Source organism: Bos indicus x Bos taurus, chromosome 2 (assembly GCF_003369695.1).
Source record: "Bos indicus x Bos taurus breed Angus x Brahman F1 hybrid chromosome 2, Bos_hybrid_MaternalHap_v2.0, whole genome shotgun sequence".
In the NCBI taxonomy this organism is placed as follows: Eukaryota; Metazoa; Chordata; class Mammalia; order Artiodactyla; family Bovidae; genus Bos; species Bos indicus x Bos taurus.
In genome coordinates, this window is record NC_040077.1 from 115,957,344 (window position 1) to 115,977,889 (window position 20,546).

Sequence of the window (20,546 nt, forward strand, 5' to 3'; positions counted from 1 at the left end):
GCTGATGGGAAAATCACTGAAATCTGAAGTCATCTTAGTCAGTTTGGGCTGTTGTACCAGAATCTCATAGCCTGTGGGACTTAAACAATAAACATTTTTTTTCCCACGATTCTGGAGGCTGTAAGTCTGATATCAAGGCACCAACTGATCTTGTGTCTGTTGAGGGAATACTTCCTGTTTTCAGATGGCCATCTTCCTTCTGTATCCTCTTATGGTAGACAGAGAGAGACATGACCTCTTCCACAGCTCTCCTTATAAAGGGCTATGGTTTTTCCAGTGGTCATGTATGGATGTGAAAGTTGGACTGTGAAGAAAGCTGAGCTCTGAAGAATTGATGCTTTTGAACTGTGGTGTTGGAGAAGACTCTTGAGAGTCCCTTGGGCTGCAAGGAGATACAACCAGTCCATTCTAAAGGAGATCAGTCCTGGATGTTCTCTGGAAGGACTGATGCTAAAGCTGAAACTCCAATACTTTGGCCACCTCATGCGAAGAGTTGACTCATTGGAAAAGACTCTGATGCTGGGAGGGATTGGGGACAGGAGGAGAAGGGGACAACAGAGGATGAGATGGCTGGATGGCGTCACTGACTCGATGGACATGAGTTTGGGTGAACTCTGGGAGTTGGTGATGGACAGGGAGGCCTGGCGTGCTGCAATTCATGGGGTCGCAAAGAGTTGGACACAACTGAGCTATTGAACTGAACTGAATTCCATTTAGGAAAAATTCACCCTCGTAACCTAATTAGCTGCCAAAAGCTCTGCTTGCAAACACTATCTCATTGGGGATCAAGGCTTCAACATATGAATTTTGGGAGGACAAATATGCAGCCTGTAGCATTTTGCCTGTAGCTTCCCCCAATTTATGTCCATGAAAAAGACATCTATTCCATCCTAAGAGACCCAGACATCTTAGCTCATTTCAATAGCAAATTTAAAGTCTAAAGTCTCATCTGAATGCCACCTAAATCAGATATGAATGAGACCAGAGGTAAGATTTATCCTGAGGCAAGATTCCTCTCCAGCTGGGAATCTGTGAAACCAGAAAAGTCAAATGGTTCTAAAACACAGTGGTGAATAGGATAGACACTTCTATTCCTGATATGCTCAGTTGCGTCTGACTCTTTGCGACCCCATGGGTTGTAGCCTGTCAGGCTCCTCTGCCAATGGAACTTTTCAGGCAGGAATACTGGAGTGGGTTGCCATGACCTCCTCTAGGGGATCTTCCTGACCCAGGGATAGTACCCGCATTGGCAGGAGGATTCTTTACCTCTATCGCCACCTAGAGGTATGAAAAAGAAGAACGACACAAATGGTCCCAAGCAAACCCAGTACCTAACAAGGCAATCAATCAATCCTGAATATTCATTGGAAGGACTGATGTTGAAGGTGAAACTACAATACTTTGGCCACCTGATGCGAAGAACTGACTTACTGGAAAAGACCCTGGTGCTGGGAAAGATTGAAGGCAGGAGGAGAAGGGGATGACAGAGGATGAAATGGCTGGATAGCATCACTGACTCTATGGACATGAGTTTGAGTAAATTCCGGGAGTTGGTGATGGACAGGGAGGCCTGGCGTGCTGCAGTCCATGGGGTCACAAAGAGTTGGACATGACTGAGAGACTGAACTGAACTGAACTGAACAAGGCTAACTCCATGAGCCATTAAGGCTCAAGAATAGTCCTTTTTAGCTTGATGCTCTACCTTCTGGACTCAGTGGGTCATGTAACCTGAGCCTCACACTTAGGAAAGACTTGCATTTGGTTTAAGGACTCTGTTGTTGCAATCTGGAAAATCTTAACAATTTTCATTTTGCACTGAAGCTTGCAAATTTTGCAGCTTGTCCTGCTTCCTTGATTTTAATTATTCCAACAAGTTGGCGTGGAAGGGAGGGAGAAGGAAAGAAACAGTCATTTCTTGTTTAACTGGCCAATTTTGAAATCCCCTCTCTCTTGGTTGGCGCTACTTCTCTGCCCAAAATTGATTTCTAGAAACAAGACAAGCAAGGCTGCACAGCTGTGTTGCTCAAGCCACTTCAGCCACCCTGCTTTGTTGTCAGCGCATGACTAGTGGGTCATCAACCTGTGCTCTCCTCTGTCTCGCCCTTGTGGGGAGGGTATTTTTGTTTCCCTTTCCTTGAAATCCCAGGAAGGGGCATTAAGATGAACCAAGATCAACCAGGAAGGTAGGGATTCTGATTTACTTACTTTTGATTGGCTGCCTGTTTGGACAGACAACTTGACGATTTCACTTTCGCACATTTGAGTGGAGAAGAACATTCCAGAGAGAAGACCCAGCTCAGATGAGGGGGAAAGAGGAACAGCTTTGGTGCGGATAAGATTCTTCCTATTCAGTGTCATGCATTTGCCAAAGGTCATTGCAGACATAGGGGTAGGTGACTATTTGAACTATTCTGATGGTGCGCACCCATGGAATTGTCTATTAAATATTGGAAACCAGGTGCAATAAGCTTGGATGTGGCAGGGAAGAGAGAGAAAGAGAGGGGTCATATGAGTGTGGGCCATATGAAGGAAAAGTAAAACTGGAGTTATACTTGTGTCTTCTGTTTTTTTTTCTTTTTTAATTTTAACCTCTTTATTCTCTTCCTCCTTTTATTTTTTTAACTTTTTACTTTATATTAGAGTATAGCCAATTATTAACAATAGAGGAGGAAATGGAACCCACTCCAGTAGTCTTGCTGGAAAAAATCCCATGGAGAGAGGATACTGGCAGGCTACAGTCCACGGGGTTGCAAAGAGCTGGACACCACTGAGCGTCTGAACACACGTAGCCGATAAACAGTGTTGTGATACTTTCAGGTGGACAGCAAAGGGACTCAGCCATACACATACATGTGTTCATTTCCCCCCAGACTCCCTTCCCATCCAGGCTGCCGTGTAATATTGAGTAGAGTTCCCTGTGCTATACCATAGGTTCTTGTTGGTTATCCATTTTAAATATAGCAGTGTGTCCATGGCCTTCCCAAAGTTCCTAACTTTCCCTTTCCCCAGTCTTTCCCTCTGGCAACCATAAGTTCATTCTCTAAGTCTGTGAGTCTGTATCTGTTTTGTAAATAAATTTATGTATATAATTTCTTTTTAGATTCCGCATATTAAGGGTGTCATATGATATTTCTTCTTGCCTGACTTACTTCACTCAGTATGACAATCTCTAGATCCATTCATGATGCTGCAAATGGCATTATTTCATTTGTTGTTATGGCTGAGCAATATTCCATTGCATCATATGTACCACGGCTTCTTTATATATTATTCTGTTGATGGACATTTACACTGCTTCCATATCTTGGCTATTGTAAACAGTGTTGCAATGACAACTGGGGAGCCTGTGTCCTTTCAGATCATATTTTTCTCCTGATATATACCCAGAAGTGGGATTATAGGGTCATATGATAGCTTCCCTCCAGGGAAGATGCCTTGGAGGAGGGCATGGTAACCCACTCCAGTATTTTTGCCTGGAGAATCCCCATGGACAGGTGGCACAGAGTTGGACATGACTGAAGCAACTTCTGCTTCTGTTAGGTCTATACCATTTCTGTCCTTTATCGAGCCCATCTTTGCATGAAATGTTCCCTTGGTATCTCTAATTTTCTTGAAGAGATCTCTAGTCTTTCCCATTCTGTTGTTTTCCTCTATTTCTTTGCATTGATCGCTGAGGAAGGCTTTCTTATCTCTCCTTGCTGTTGTTTGGAACTCTGCATTCAGATGCTTACATCTTTCCTTTTCTCCTTTGCTTTTTGCTTCTCTTCTTTTCACAGCTATTTGTAAGGCCTCCTCAGACAGCCATTTTTGCATTTCTTTTCCATGGGGATGGTCTTGATCTCTGTCTCCTGTACAATGTCATGAACCTCCATCCATAGTTCATCAGGCACTCTGTCTAGCAATACATGAACTGTGAACTTCCAGATTGTTCAAGCTGGTTTTAGAAAAGGCAGAGGAACCAGAGATCAAATTGCCAACATCTGCTGGATCATTGAAAAAGCAAGAGAGTTTCAGAAAAACATCTATTTCTGCTTTATTGACTATGCCAAAGCCTTTAACTGTGTGGATCACAACAAACTGTGGAAAACTCTGAAAGAGATTGGAATACCAGACCACCTGACCTGCCTCTTGAGAAACCTGTATGGAGGTCAGGAAGCAATAGTTAGAACTGGACATGGAACAACAAACTGGTTCCAAGTAGGGAAAGGAGTACGTCAAGGCTGTATATTGTCACCCTGCTTATTTAACTTCTATGCAGAGTACATCATGAGAAACGCTGGGCTGGAGAAAGCACAGGCTGGAATCAAGATTGCTGAGAGACATATCAATAACCTCAGATATGCAGATGACACCACCCTTATGGTAGAAAGTGAAGAGGAGCTAAAAAACCTCTTGATGAAAGTGAAAGAGGAGAGTGAAAAAGTTGACTTAAAGCTCAACATTCAGAAAACGATGATCATGGCATCTGGTCCCATCACTTCATGGGAAATAGATGGGGAAACAGTGGAAACAGTGTCAGACTTTATTTTTGGGGGCTCCAAAATCACTGCAGATGGTGACTGCAGCCATGAAATTAAAAGATGCTTACTCCTTGGAAGGAAAGTTATAACCAACCTAGATAGCGTATTGAAAAGCAGAGACATTACTTTGCCAACAAAGATCCGTCTAGTCAAGGCTATGGTTTTTCCAGTGGTCATGTATGGATGTGAGAGTTGGACTGTGAAGAAAGCTGAGGACCAAAGAATTGATGCTTTTGGAGATCCAACCAGTCCATCTTAAAGGAGATCAGTCTTGCATGTTCATTGGAAGGACTGATGCTGAAGCTGAAACTCCAATACTTTGGCCACCTCATGCAAAGAGTGGACTCATTGGAAAAGACCCTGATGCTGGGAGGGATTGGGTCAGGAGGAGAAGGAGACGACAGGGGATAAGATGGCTGGATGGCATCACCGACTCGATGGACATGGGTTTGGGTAAACCCCGGGAGTTGGTGATGGACAGGGAGGCCTGGTGTGCTGCGATTCATGGGGTCGCAAAGAGTCGGACACGACTCAGCGACTGAATTGAACTGAAGTGAAGCGACTTAGCACATGGTAGTTTTATTTTTAGTTTTTAAAGGAATATTGAAAGCGTTCTCAGTAGTGGCTCTACCAATTCATATTCCCACCAGCAGTGCAGAAGTGTTCCCTTCTCTCCACAACTTCTCCAGTGTTTATTGTTTGTGGATTTTTTGATGATGGCCATTCTGACTGGAATCAAGTACTTGTGTCTTCTATTCAGAGAAATATGTTCACCATGATCCACCAAGGCCTTCCAAAACACATGTATCCCATGGGCAGAGCAGTTATTTGGGTTCCTGCTCCAAGAAGCGCATCACCAGTGGGGTGATATTAACCAGAGAAGCAATCATAGTCAACAGAGAATTGTAGTTCAACTTCCAGATAAAACGAGAGACATCTGTCCTGCTTCCTTTCCTTCCCCCACTGCCTAACACTGACCAAGATAGAACCAGAAAAGTTTGGGGAGGAAGAACAAAAACAAAAACAAAAACAAAACAAACCCAAAAAACCAGCAGCACTGTCCCTTTTCCAAATTCAAGCTCCTTAGGCTGAAGCCTAGCTGGTGCTTAGCAGAAGGGAATAAGAACTTTAAATCGCACACCAGAGCCAGGCTACAAATTGGATTAGACTGGCTGGAGAATTTAGTAATGAAAGAGAATGGAAACTATGGGATCTGCCCTAGATTTATCATAGGACGGCAAAAATATATTTGACAGAACACAGTTGGCCCAGTAGTTGAAGGAACTTAAAAATGCATCACGTTTTGTTTGCCTCATGTAATTTAGGTCATTTAATAAACCATTTGCAGTTTGCAGTTACATTTGCAGTTTGGCTGCCAGAAGTAGCCAGAGAAATGCTTTCCTGTTCACTTTTTCTCAGGAGCTGGAGAAAGATAGATAGAATCTTCTATATAATTTCTTCCCTTTGGCTTGGGAAATTTAGGTCCCAAATTGACTCCTGAACTGATAAGAATTCTAACAAGGGAAGACTGGCTCCAATGGGCTTAGTCTAGCCTGTATCCATCCACGTTCTGGGATGGAATTAGTTTCTCCTACATTATATGGGTTATGTGGAGGAACCTGAATTCCTGTACATCATCAGGTAAGAAGGAGAGATGCTGCTGACTAGGCCACCAAAACTCCCCACTGCGTGGGGCCACCATATGTGATAATCATCTGCCTCCATTTGGTGATGACCCAGTTCCCCTGAGCAGTGTTGACCAATTTCCTTTGGGCTGCTCCATGGCAAGGATCTCCTCCATTCCTCACAGTCAGTGGGAGTCGCTCATGCCCGGATAAGGGAAAGCGGGGTGTGTCACTTCCAGCAGGTAAGTGCTGACCAAAGACCTGTGTGCTCTGGTCAGTTAATCATCCTCACTCTTCTCCCCATTGACTGGCCTTCAGAGCGGTTGTTCTAACTCCCGGATCCATCATGAGTCAGCCTTGGCATTTGTTTCTTTGAAAACACTCTTCTTTTATTTTATTTTTTTCTTTTTTCTTGCTATCTTCCGGAGTCATGCTCTAAAAACAGAATTAAAAATTCATCTCCCAGTGTGTTTCTGTGATGTTCATTCTGCCCATGCTGAAAATTTGGTTGGCACTCACTTCCTCTGTGCTCCGTAGAACAATTCTACTCTTCAGTTCACTAACTTATTTTGAATAGGTGAAAGGTATGGCATTATTGGTTGTGAATGTTTAATATAACATTAAAAACAATGACCTATCACACAATATTTTATAAACATTTATGAAAGCATTATGAGAGGAGCCAAATACTTATTTTTTTTTTTAATGATTTAAGAAGAAAATTTTATTGTGATTTTAAACTTTTTGGAAACCTCTTGTAACCTGGTGTTTATCCAGGTTGAGTACATCTTTACATTTTGCAGTTAAGTGAAGTGTTTATCTGGAGGGAGATTATGTGAATGATCTAGAAGTACGATCTCTTTGCATGGGGATGTTCTAAATAAGGAGTCCCCAGGCCCAAGACCATGAACTGCTACTGGTCCCTGGTCTGTAAGGAAGTGGGCCACCCAGCAGGAGGTGAGTGGCAGGTGAGCAAGGGGAGCTATGTCTGTACTTACAGTTACTCCCCATCACTTGCCTAAGCTCTGCCTCCTGTCAGATCAGCAGTGACATTAGATTCTCATAATAGCGTGAACCCTACGTGAACTCTGCAAGTGAGGGGTCTAGGTCGAGCACTCATGAGAATCATCGTGAAACCACCCCAAACCCCCTTGTCTGTAGAAAATTGTTTTCCACAAAACCAGTCCCTGGTGCCAAAAAAGGTCGGGGACCACAGCTCTAAAGAATTAACCCAAACTTTTAGTCGTCATCTCCACTTTCCCAGCCTTAACTGCTGTCGATGTCAAGTAAGTAACACAGAGTTCTGTTCATCTATTCTCTCTCTTTATTCGGGGAGCATGATGGTAGCTGAGAAAAGATGCGATTGAACCAATAAGGATGATTTGTGGTTTGTGACTCTGCTTCTTTTCCTGTCTGCCTTGTATCTCCTTTGGCCTGGCTCACTTCTCATTCCTCTAATTTATACTAATTTAAAACCTTGCAGCAGAAGTTCAGAGTGCAGGCTCTCATCTGTCTGGGGGTAAATCCTGCTCTACCTGTTTCTAGGTCTGTGATTATAAGCAAGCTACTTCTTACCATGTTCCAGATTCTTCAATAATGAAATGATAATAACAATATTAATTCAGAGGGCTGTTGGGGGGATTAAATAAGTTAATACATGTAGAACACTTCACATGTGTCTGGTACATGGATCAAATGCTCAGGAAATCTTAGTTACCATTGTTATTTTTCTTATTATTCTTTGAAACCTTGATTAAGTTCCCTTTCACCCGTGAATCTCCACTTTCTCACCTGCAAAACTGGAGCCATAATTTTTTTTTCCATACTCAGATGACTTATATGGACCTGAACGAGGAGCACAGAGGGAGTGGTCATTAATACAGTGTTGGTGAATTAACACCAGGAAGCTTCATACCAGGGCTGTCCTCTGTTTTCAGAATCATCAGAAGTTGATGAGGTTCGAACTTCAGTTAGATGCTAGCAGATGTCACCGTCTTCCAACTCAAGGGCTTGTCCAAACCTCCAGTGCTGAGTATGGAAAATTAATTTTCTCCCAGGAAGAAACTCATTTATTTTAAAATGTTACTTATTCTTTAGCCAGAGGAATTCTGATGATGACTGTATTGCTCTTGACATTCTAAAAGATGAGGTTCCATACCTCAGACAACAGTGTACTCAAGGAGTCATCAACCCATGCATTCCTGCAGGGCAAGGAAATATACAACCTGATGGGGGTGGGGCAGCAAGAGCTGGAGATAGTTCAGAAAATGTCAGGAGAGAATGTATTGGGATCTTAGCTGAAAGTGGGAAAATACACAATCTGAGAAACGCGGGGGTGAGAGGAAAAACCGCCCAGAGAATAAGGACGTATTGACTTCTTGCAGATTTCTGTTCTTTTTAAAAATTAAAGAAAATGTTTAAATTTTTATTGAAACATAATTGATTTACAGTGTTTGGATTGGGAAGATCCCCTGAAGGAGGAAATGACAGCCCACTCCAGTATTCTTGCCTGGACAATACCATGGACAGAGGAGCCTGGTGGGCTGTTCTCCATAGGGTCGCAGAGTCGGACACGACTGAAGTGACTTAACAAGCACAGTTTCAGGTGTACAGAAAAGTGATTAAGTTATACACATATATATGTATATTATTTTTTATTTTTAAATTAAACAATTTAATTAAAAGTTTTTTGACCACACTGTACAACTTGTGGGATTTTAGTTCCCCAACCAGGGATTGAGCCTTTGTTGTCAGTGGTGAGATAGCAGAGTCCCAACCACTGGACTGCCAGGGAATTCCCTATATAATCTTTTTAGATTCTTTTCCATTATAGGTTTTTACAAGATACTGAGTATAGTTCTCTGTGCTATACAGCAGGACCTTGTTGCTTACCTATTTTATATATAGTAGTGTCTATATGTTAATTCCAAGCTCCTAATTTATCTCCCCTCTTTTTTGGATTTCTTTCTCATTTAGGTCAATACAGAGCATTAAGTAGAGTTCCCTGTGCTCTGTTGTCAGCTCTCATTTGTCATCTATTTTATATATGGTATCAGTAGTATATATACGTCAATCCCAATCTCCCATTCATCCCACCCCTTCTCCCTTGGCGCCCATACATTTGAGAACACCAGACATTCTGCTAGGTTTCTTTTCTTGGCTTTCTTTCCCGTGAGTTGAATACTAGTTGGATTCTGGGCCTAGGAAGGCATGTGATGGAATATTGAGAAATGTTTAGTCAGATACTAACAGGCTGTTACGGACTTCCTAGCTGGTGCTAGAGGTAAAGAGCCCACCCATGTAGGAGAGCCCCGATGTAGGAGACATAGGAGACTCAGATTTGATCCCTGGATTGGGAAGATGCCCTGGAAGAGGGCATGGCAACCCACTCCAGTATTCTTGCCTGGACAGGGGAGCCTGGCTGGCTACATTCCATAGGGTCAGAAAGAGTCAGACATGACTGAAACAACCTCTCACTCACACATGCAACAGGCTATTATGGGCACAAGAAGTTGGTGGTAGTGGTTTAGTTGTGTCTGACTCTTGTGACCCCATAGGCTGTAGCCTGCCAGGCTCCTCTGTCCATGGGGGTTCTCCAGGCAAGAATATTGGACTGGGTTGCCTCCTTTCTTCTCCAGCACAAGTAGTTATGACTTCCTGTTTTTTCAGAGCTGTGTATAGGAGTTCTATTTTAACTGATGCATTTTTGAATGTTTTTTTTTTTTTTTATGGTAAAAAACATGGAATTTACTGTCTTAACCATTGTATTTGGCGCATTTTTAATGACAAGTAATACATTTCATCTGCACTGAGAGGCAGGTGGTTAAAACTGTGATCACTGTTTTCAACAAACTTGGATGAAGGAAAGAAAGTGAAAGTGACGGTTGCTTGGCTGTGTTCGGCTCTTTGCAACCCCATGGACTATACAGTACTTGGAATTCTTCAGGCCAGAATACTTGGGTAGCCTTTTCCTTCTTCAGGGGATCTTCCCAACCCAGGGATTGAACCCAGGTCTCCTGCACTGCAGATGGATTCTTTACCAGCTGAGTCACAAGGGAAGCCCAAGAATACTCTTCCCAACCCTGGAATCAGACCAGGGTCTCCTGCATTGCAGGCAGATTCTTTACCAACTGAGCCATCAGGGAAGCCCTAATGAAGGGCTTTCTAAGTGGCACTAATGGCCTGTCAATGGAGGAGACATAAGACAACTAAGTTCGATCCCTGGGTTGGGAAGATGCACCAGAGGAGAGTATGGCAACCCACTCTAGCATTCTTGCCTGGAGAATCCCATGGACAGAGGAGCCTGATGGGCTAGAGTCCACTGGGGTCACAAGAGTCAGACTGGACTTAGCACTCACTCAGATGAAAGAACAGATTCTCATGGCATGATTGGGGGAGTAGCATCAGGCCCACAATCCCTAGGATTTGAAGAGAAACTAGAAGTTCTTGGAGTTGAATGGAAACCTCTTTAGGAACCATGAATTATTTTCCAAAGATGATACCAAGTGTTGGTATCATCTTTACATTTACCTTTCTCTCTGCCAAATAGCAATTTGTCGAATGTTCTAGTTGGAAGCGTTCTCATATATTGCCTTATCTGCATCCTTTATTTGTTATGTTAAAAAACAAAATGTTTCAGAAACATTTAGTCCTGTGCTGGAGGGCACATACAGCTGGGATTTAAGCTACTGACTTTTCTACTGTATCTTTGCACTTAAGTTTTAGAAGGAGATCCTGATGTCAAACATGAGGAAAGAAGGAAATAAGTGAACTAATCTGATGAAGCTTTATTAGATATTTCTGTGAGTTTCACAAAAAGACAATATGTGGTCTACTGTCTTTTTCACTAAAAATGTTGCTAGGTGTAAAAAACTGTCCTATTGTTTGAAACAGTAGGCAAGAGTAACCTTCACAAATGGAATGTGACAATGGAGAAGAATCCGCTGAAACTAGAGGCTCTCCTGGTATCATCCATCTTTATTCTGTCTTAACAAATGGCAATTTGGTTTCTTCTGCTTTCCTCTGAAAGAAGGAAAACAGTGCTTGCTCCTACTTTATCTGTGCCACATGCTACTGTTTGTGACATGATAGGAGAGGAAAATGTTGCATGTGTATAAGTATTTGGACCAGGTGTTCAGTCCAGATGCAACACAATCTGCCATGAAACAATCTTTGCACCTGGGTTTTGTGGTGCTCAGAGCATCATGGTAGAATCTGGAGTCCTTGCTACATTCTGGACCAGAAACAGGCAGAGCAGAGAGTAAAGTGGCAGATGGGACAGAATTCAACAACACAGAGGGAATCTCCCAAAGGCAAACAAATAATTGTTGATGTCAACTACAAATTGGCGCTTGCCATTAGCACTTGCCATCTTCCTCTACAAGGATTAAATCATGTGCTGTAGCAGTTGTTGATTTTCAACACCCTCTGAAAGGAGTTCAGGTTGGAGAGCAGAAATAAGGCACTACTGACTATGCCAAAGCCTTTGACTGTGTGGATCACAATCAACTGTGGAAAATTCTGAAAGAGATGGGAATACTAGATCACCTGACCTGCCTCTTGAGAAATCTGTATGCAGGTCAGGAAGCAACAGTTAGAAATGGACATGGAACAACAGACTGGTTCCAAATAGGAAAAGGAGTACGTGAAGGTTGTATATTGTTACCCTGCTTATTTAACTTCTATGCAGAGTACATCATGAGAAATGCTTGACTGGAAGAAACACAAGCTGGAATCAAGATTGCTGGGAGAAATATCAATAACCTCAGATATGCAGATGACACCACCCTTATGGCAGAAAGTGAAGAGGAACTAAAAAGCCTCTGATGAAAGTGAAAGTGGAGAGTGAAAAGTTGGCTTACAGCTCAACATTCAGAAAACGAAGATCATGGCATCCGGTCCCATCACTTCATGGGAAATAGATGGGGAAACAGTGGAAACAGTGTCAGACTTAATTTTTTGGGGCTCCAAAATCACTGCAGATGGTGACTGCAGCCATGAAATTAAAAGACGCTTACTCCTTGGAAGGAAAGTTATGACCATCCTAGATAGCATATTCAAAAGCAAAGACGTTTTTCCTGTGGTCATATATGGATGTGAGAGTTGGACTGTGAAGAAGGCTGAGTGCAGAAGAATTGACGCTTTTGAACTGTGGTGTTGGAGAAGACTCTTGAGAGTCCCTTGGACTGCAAGAAGATCCAACCAGTCCATTCTGAAGGAGATCAGCCCTGGGATTTCTTTGGAGGGAATGATGCTGAAGCTGAAACTCCAGTACTTTGGCCACCTCATGTGAAGAGTTGACTCATTGGAAAAGCCTCTGATGCTGGCAGGGATTGGGGGTAGGAGGAGAAGGGGACGACAGAGGATGAGATGGCTGGATGGCATCACCGACTCGATGGACGTGAGTCTGAGTGAACTCTGGGAGTTGGTGATGGACAGGGAGGCCTGGCATGCTGCAATTCATGGGGTCGCAAAGAGTCGGACACGACTGAGTGACTGAACTGAACTGAACTGTGTTTTGGGAACAACTGGCATAACAAGTCTTCGGATACGGTTAGGAGCTGATTTTATGAGCTCAATTCTTATAGCTCTTCATATATAGAAAAGCACTGAAATCATGGTGACAATTGCTCCTTCTGATGAGCAGAAATCTGTAAAAATATGCACTTGATTGCATGTATTCCCCCCTTTCACCAAAATCACATGTAATACTGACCTGTCCTTCTCATTCTTTGGAGCAGTTTCTCAGAGCTATCTGAGGTGCTATCTCCAGGCTATAGTCCTCATTTTGCCCCAAAATAAAACTTGACTCCCAACTTTCACATGCATTTTTTTAAGTCGACATTGATAAGTTTTAATGAAAGGCTGTTTTTAAAGACAAAAGCAGAAGAAATAGGAAGGAGATATGAGAAGAAGTGAAACTGGATATGGGGCTTTGCAAGGGTATTTTTGAGGGGATTATTTTAGGAAAAGAAAAACTTAGGTGGTCAAAGGATTCTTACATCAGTAACAGTGATTAGCATTTTGTTCTTTTGTTTGAGCACAGAAAATCTTTACTGATAGGAAGGGAGGATCAAATGATTCTTCCCTTTGTCTGTCTTGTTCAGACCTAATCTGCACCCAAATGGCCTCTAAGTCTTGCTGATAATATCCTGGATATCACTTAAATTCATCCCAGGACCATGAAGACATTCTCCTTTCTGTGACTGAATGTTCTGATGCAACTAAAATAAAAGGCAAATATTTTTAGAAAGTTTCACTTACGTAAGTAAAAAAGTAATTTTATACAAAGTCGTGAGACATTTAATACAGCAGGTCTCTGGAAAACTAAGGAGAACTTTAGAGTAAAATTGTGTTTCTCAAATTAATGGTTGACCATCACTAGATGTAAATCAAAGCCTCAATTATCCAAGGTCCATTAGCTTTATCAGTTCAATTCAACATCTACCATGGACAAGGCATTGTGCTAGAGATGATGAGCAAGTTCATACATGAGTTAAAGATGGCTCCATCCTCAAGAAGCTTACAATCAGTGATGGAGACATAGATATTCAACTTATCATGCTGGAAGGCAGACTGAGATGGTTAACCTCGAAGGCCTTGGTACTCACACATACCTCTTCCTAAAAGAGGTCTGATTTCAGGTCTTGCCCTTGACTGGCTCCTAGGAGCTGAGCTCTGAGTCTTGGACCCATGGAAGCCCCCTTGTTCACAAGGACCCTCCAAATTTCCATTCTTGGTCTCATAAATCATTAGCTGAACTGTTTGTACCCACTACAGTGGGTACAACTAGAGGAATATACTTGTTAACCAAACTTTAGTTAAGTTTCTCGACTTTCTCCAGGCTCCTTAGCTTTGAGCCATCCTTGTTGGCAGGATCCAGTATTTAGTGTCTCCTTAAAGAATCCCTCCTGAGAATAGACTGAGCCCAGCATAGAACATTCTCTCATCTACTGCCCCATTATGACACCTGCACCGGCTCATCTCATTCTCCACACCTGGCTCTTTCTAGTCCTTTTCTCTTTGAAATAAAACCTCTTTTTTTGCCCAGAACACTTGTAGATCTCACAGTTGGAGCTTTCTTACTTTTTAATAGAAATAGTCCCCCTTCCTTCCTATTGTAACAGTCCTTTTCCCCTTCTTGTAGTAATCCTTTCAAATAAAGTCACTCCTTACTAATGCCTAGAGTTTATTTTTATTTGACATTGTCCTCTGGCAGATGGAGAATTCTTTACATAAGCATATCCAAGCCTTTTTATTAGTGAATAAAATAAAATGCTCAGGTATCTCAATACTTTATATAAATCTAATAATTTTTGAGGTTGAATATGTTTTTATTTATGTAGGCTGGTGTTTATGGTGAGTGTTTTTTTCAAACATAATTAACCTATAGAAAAAGAAAATGTTTTGTTTCATTAGTCTAAATATCTGAATAGTCAGCACACACACACACGCAGTCTCATACATAAATTAACCTCAACGAAATAATTTTGATTGTAAGAGATGCATTATAAATTTTTTACCAAATATGGCTTTGCAGTTGGAAAACATCAGACTGTAATTAAAATACTGATACAACTGTCTAGCTATTTCTACACAATCTTTCCAGTTTTCATACAGGTATTAGGAAAACAGATCTCGTTTAAAAAAATTTTAGATCTTATTTCATTTACTCAAGTTATAAAAATAGCACATACTCACAGCCAGAAGTATGGTACAGTGGTTAAGATTTGCGGTCAGACTGCCTGTGCTCAAATTCTTCATAGTTGTGGGAGCTGGAAAAAATTAGCTCACCTCTTTCAGTCTTATCAGCCCCCACTTTTGCCCCTCATTGTTTTAAGCATTGTACAGATCATTTAGGTTCTCTATATATTAGCTTTCCACTTTTGGAAAATCATCATAAAAATTTCAACTAACAAAACTGTTGAGAATAGTAGATATGTTATCCTTATTTTTAATTACCTGAATAATCTTTTTTTTTCTTTTGCTATATATCTGCATCACAATACATTCTAATGAGTTCAAAGAGTCCATTTATCTCTAAGACTGAACATTTACCTCTAGCTTACTTGCTTCTAGATTGGCTTAGTCCCAGGTCTGGAGACGCCTGATTGCCTTGTGCCTCTCTCTCTTGTCGCCGAGGTAAAGGCCACAGCCCAGTCAGTCCTGGGAGGGTGTGGCGAAAGTGAAAAGTGAAAGTGAAAGTCACTCAGTCTTGTCCAACTCTTTGCGACCCCATGGACTGGACAGTCCATGGAATTCTCCAGGCCAGAACACTGGAGTGGGTAGCCTTTCCCTTCTCCAGGGGATCTTCCCAATGCCTGTTTTTTTGGGTTCCTACTGGGGTTCTCCAGACTAGGGGCTATACAGGGCCTCCTCCTTTAACCTAATGCCTCCTAGAGCCTCAGGCTCTGCCTTTTCAAGGCATTATTTACACCAAAGATCCTCAACCAATGGTGATTTTGCCCTCCAGGATCTACTTTTTTGGTTGTTATAACTGGGAGGAGATAGTCACCGACATCTATAGGTAGAAGTTGGGAGAGGGGGCGCTACTAAACACTCGACAACATGAAGGACAGTATCCCCGCCCCCCTCAACAAAGAATTATCCAGCCTAACCTGAGAGTGGTGCTAAGACTGAGAAGTGCAGATTTATGTAAATACTACGGATCCCAACAATTTAGTCAAAGAATATCTGCTTATTCAAAAATTGAAAGTGGGACAGTGAAGTTGTATAAGAGATAAATCTACCTTCATCCAATCACACTGTGACTACTTTTCCTATGAGGCACTTAAGCTCTGGGAGAAAAAAATGATCAACCAGTTGGCAACAAAAATTTATTGATTAGTTTGCAACTTTAGATACAACATATATTTCATCACATGGTTATAATTCAGTATTTGTGCTTTGTAGGATAAGTAAACATTTGAGCACAACAGAAGTCTACACACAATATTACAATCTTTTGGGGTTGTTTAAAAAATAAACATATCCTTTTCCATCTAGTATCACAAAGAACTTTCACTTTGAGAGGATGGATAAATGTTCAAGTTTGGTATTTGTATCACATGTCAATTAAATATATAACCCAAATATGGACTATTTTTCTATAATAAATGCTTAATGAGTCCTGGAAAGGATTCTGGGGGATGGGTGGTAGGGAGGATGACTTCCAATAAAGTTTGTTGACATTTCAAGAAATTTCAATTTCTTGTCAATGTGGATGACACAGAAAGCTGATATGGATGGAGTGGGACTTTGTTCACATTTAAAATTACTTGACAATCTTAAAAATAGTGTAAAAGCATAGTATTTCAGGAAATCTTTAATAAACACTTTCTTTGATCAAGAAAATAAAAGCCAGTCTAGCTCATTTAGCTGAAAGGGAAAAAGACCTATTAGGGAGAAGTTAAATACCTTTATTTTTCAAAAAAGTAAATCTCTGTTTTTAAAATACTTCAATGTGACAATAGTTTCTTTTTCTGAAATTAAGTGCCAATATCCTTAAATTAGGAAGTATATGATCCTAACTGGATATGTCAAACCCTGCATCCATCATTATAAATGTCATCTGACTAGCAAGTCTGCATACGGGTACCAACGTGTTTATAATGAAATCATAGGGCTCAAGTGTCAACATACAACTTAAAACAATAATCTCTTCATATTTTATGAACCTCTAAGGCTAACTTGATATATTATTTATGATAGTCTCTTCATAATTTACAATAAAAATGAAAGTTTATATTTTATATAATTTAATATACAAGGAGATTTTCTCTCCAAAGACTCTCTTTAGTAGGAAAGCTTTCCCATAGGGTAAGAGTTCTGTAACCATGTCACTCATGTAATAAACAGATGGAAATAAGACAATCTTCCACCTTTCTCTCTCTCAGCTGAACACCAAGAGTCTTTTGATTAGCTGGGAACTCAAGACATTGCTGGGGAGATATGAAATATTTATCAGTGGGCTAGAGTGAACAAATGAAATCACCTCTATAGGAAACACTGAGATATCCTTGCATCTCTGTTAATATCCACTGATAATGGTCTAAAACTGAAAGGCTTTTATATCAAAATTTTGGAAATTTCTCACCCATATCTTAAGTATTTACCTGGGCTGAAAGACACTTTAATCTGCTCAAAAAAGTAAAATAAAGATTACAGCAGAGTTTATAAAATGATTTTGACCAGTGATGCTGTTTCCAGTTGATTCATGTTGGAGATATTACATGACATTTTATGTTATTAAAAATATGCAAGTGCAACTCTCCTGGAGTTTAGGCCTAGCCTGAAGTTTTCCATTTGGGCCCATTACAATTTCTGTTTCTCCAGCCATTCTAACACAAGCTCTTTTAAACTCCCCTACAGGTTGTGTTGATTTGTACAGACCTATATTTTGCTTTCCTTCAGATTTATTCCATGTGCAGCAGACTTGAGGAGCAGATTTTTTCCTAGCTCGGATAATGTGATGTGATGTTTTGAGAAAGTTTAGAGCGTTTAGAGCAAACCACTGTAATCTAAGCTGGAAAGAAGGAAAGGGATACTCTGCAGGAGACTGCTGCCTTATCCCAGTTCCAAGAGCCAATCAAAGAGACTCGGGGTCCCATCCCTCCGTTCCTCATGTATCTTGCAGTACTGAACCACTGCATGGAAGATATCCCCCACCTTCCAGGACTTCTGATGGACCAGCCGCACGACATCTAGAAACTAGAGAAAAGCACAGAGTTAGGACTCACATATCACAGAGGATCCTCAAAGTCATCTCATTCAACCATTCTACCAGAGCCAATGGCTCTCCAGGCTATTCTTGAATACCTCTAGTGGCAGGGAACTATATTTCAGGACAGTCTATTTTCTTTGTAGACAGTCCAGATTATTAGAGGGTTCTTTCAACTGAACTGAGATGTTCCTCACAGCAGTTGCCATCCACCAATTTTGAGAGTCTACATGGAATTCTTCTTTCAACATCTTATCTTTTAGGTATTTGAAGAGTTCCCTCAGATCCACCTTTCTCTGGGTTAGACTCTGTCTAATGGTTCTGTATAGCATGGTTCCCAGTCCCTTCTATTAGTGCCATACACAATCTTTCATAGGATGTACCATTTAGGCCAGATAAATTGTATTAAAATTTTGGGTGCTGGAGAAGACTCTTGAGAGTCCCTGGACAGCAAGGAGATCAAACCAGTGAATCCTAAAGGAAATCAACTCTGAATATTCATTGGAAGGACTGATGTTGAAGCTCCAGGACAATACTTCGGCAACCTGATGTGAAAAGCCAACTCATTGGAAAAGACCCTGATGCTGGGAATGCCTGAGGACAGGAGGAGAAGGGGGCGACAGAGGATGAGATGGTTAGATGTCATCATTGACTTAGTGAATATGAATCTGAGCAAACTCCAGGAGATAGTGAATGAAAGGAAAGCCTAGTGTGCTGCAGTTCATGGGCTCACAAAGAGTAGGGCATGACTTTAGTGACTGAACAACAAACTTTCGGGTAGTTTTACTTACTCGTTCCTCATTCCACTTTGAAAAGTTCCCTCCTCTGTCAAGTTTCAAGAGACACTGTCTTTCCATTGGAACAGGAAAAGGAAAGATTGAGGAAACATCCTAGACTCAGCACCTGGCTAATTATATCATTTTCAATTGGCCACAACTTAGAAAGCATCTGACTGCAGGTTGAGTTGGAGCACTGGAAGATGGGAAAATCATTACATATGATCCCCTTCATGAAACTGTAGCCTAAAGCTCAGCATGAAGTCCTCTCAAAATCCTTAGTCAGATATGTATAAAGAAAAGTAACAACTATTAAGAGCCAAAACCTGTAGGAAGTACCTTTCAAGCATGTAATCTCATTTAATTCTGTCAACAATGCTGCAAAGCAGGCATTTAAAGATGAAAAATTGTGGGTTTGTGAGATGAAAAGTTGGCAGTAAGATGGTCTTCTTTTTTTAATGTGGATCATTTTAAAAGTCTATCAAATTTGTCATAATATTGCTTCTGTTGTCCACATTTTGTCTTTTTGATCACAAGGTATGTGGGATCTTAGCCCCTTGACCAGAGATGGAACCTACACCCCTGCATTGGAAAGTGAAGTCTTAACCACTGAACCACCAGGGAAGTCCCAGGATGCATGGTCTTCTGACACTGCAGACCAAAGCTCTTTTTGCTACAGTACCCCATGCCTTTTGGTGGTAGGAGAATACACTAAGTCACTACAGTCGTGTTCGACTCTTTGCGACCCCATGGACTGTAGCCTTGGAGAAGCCAATGGCACCCCACTCCAGTACTCTTGCCTGGAAAATCCCATGGACGGAGGAGTCTGGTAGGCTGCAGTCCATGGGGTCGCTAAGAGTCAGACATGACTGAACGACTTCACTTTCCCTTTTCACTTTCATGCATTGGAGAAGGAAATGGCAACCCACTCCAGTGTTCTTGCCTGGAGAATCCCAGGGATGGGGGAGCCTGGTGGGCTGCCGTCTATGGGTCGCACAGAGTCGGACACTGCTGAAGTGACTTAGCAGGACTGTAGCCTGCCAGGCTCCTCTCTCCATGGGATTTTCCAGGCAAGAAAACTGGAGTGGGTTGCCATTTCCTTCTCCAAAGTAGAATAATGAGACATTAATATTTATTTGGAACATTGGGATAAAGGAAAGGCTGGGACTCTAGTCTCGTTTACTGAGGAAGAAAAATCTATTTCTTAAAAAGATGAGAGATATGCTTTAGTTACTATTTCTTCAATGTTTCCTTCTAGAATTTTTTTGCCCTGCTCATTTCACATTTGCTCAGACTTTGAAGATGAGCCAGAAATTGGAATGCTAATTTTTTCTGATCTTCCCCCGCCCCCTTCAGTTTGAATTTGCTAATTCATTTCAATTACTGAGAAGTTGTTTCCCAGAGAGCTACTATTAAATTACGTTTCTTCTTCCAGCTGCTGTGACAGCACCAGCTATTGCAGTTACAGAAATCAGTGCTTTATTGTACTTATTCGCCTTGTGTTGGCTTAATCAGAATAAAGCAATTTTCTAGGCTGGAAAATAAAATGCTTAACTTTTAATACATGGAAACATAAACATCATCTCAAAGAGTTTTAGGAAGATGCAAAAAGGGAGACCAGTGGGAAGCTGATGGCAACAGTATTATAGACTGTAATCTCCCTGCCAGAGGACACCATCTGAACTACCTCTGGCATTTTTTTTTTTTTTTTTTTGGCTTTACCAGGTCTTTGTTGCTGTGTGTGGGCTTTCTCTAGTTGAAGCGAGCAGGGGCTACTCTGTTGTAGTGAGAGGGCTCGTCATTGCAATAGCTTCTCTTGTTGGGGGTCACGGGCTCTAGAGTACAGGCTCAGTAGTTCAGTTCAGTTCAGTCGCTCAGTCGTGTCCGACTCTTTGCGACCCCATGA

At 41.4% G+C, this 20,546-nt stretch overlaps 1 protein-coding gene across 3 annotated transcripts in view; it reads right to left on the reverse strand.

The window, feature by feature from the left end:
- Nucleotides 1-15,967: 15,967 nt before the first annotated feature.
- Nucleotides 15,968-20,546, reverse strand: part of SPHKAP (SPHK1 interactor, AKAP domain containing) — a 191,889-nt gene continuing 187,310 nt past the window's right edge. For all 3 annotated transcript variants that reach the window (XM_027515334.1, XM_027515326.1, XM_027515318.1), the window contains one exon: nucleotides 15,968-17,854. In XM_027515334.1, the coding sequence (XP_027371135.1) occupies nucleotides 17,711-17,854 (144 nt within the window). In that variant the 3' untranslated portion in view covers nucleotides 15,968-17,710. The remainder of the gene's footprint in view (nucleotides 17,855-20,546) is intronic.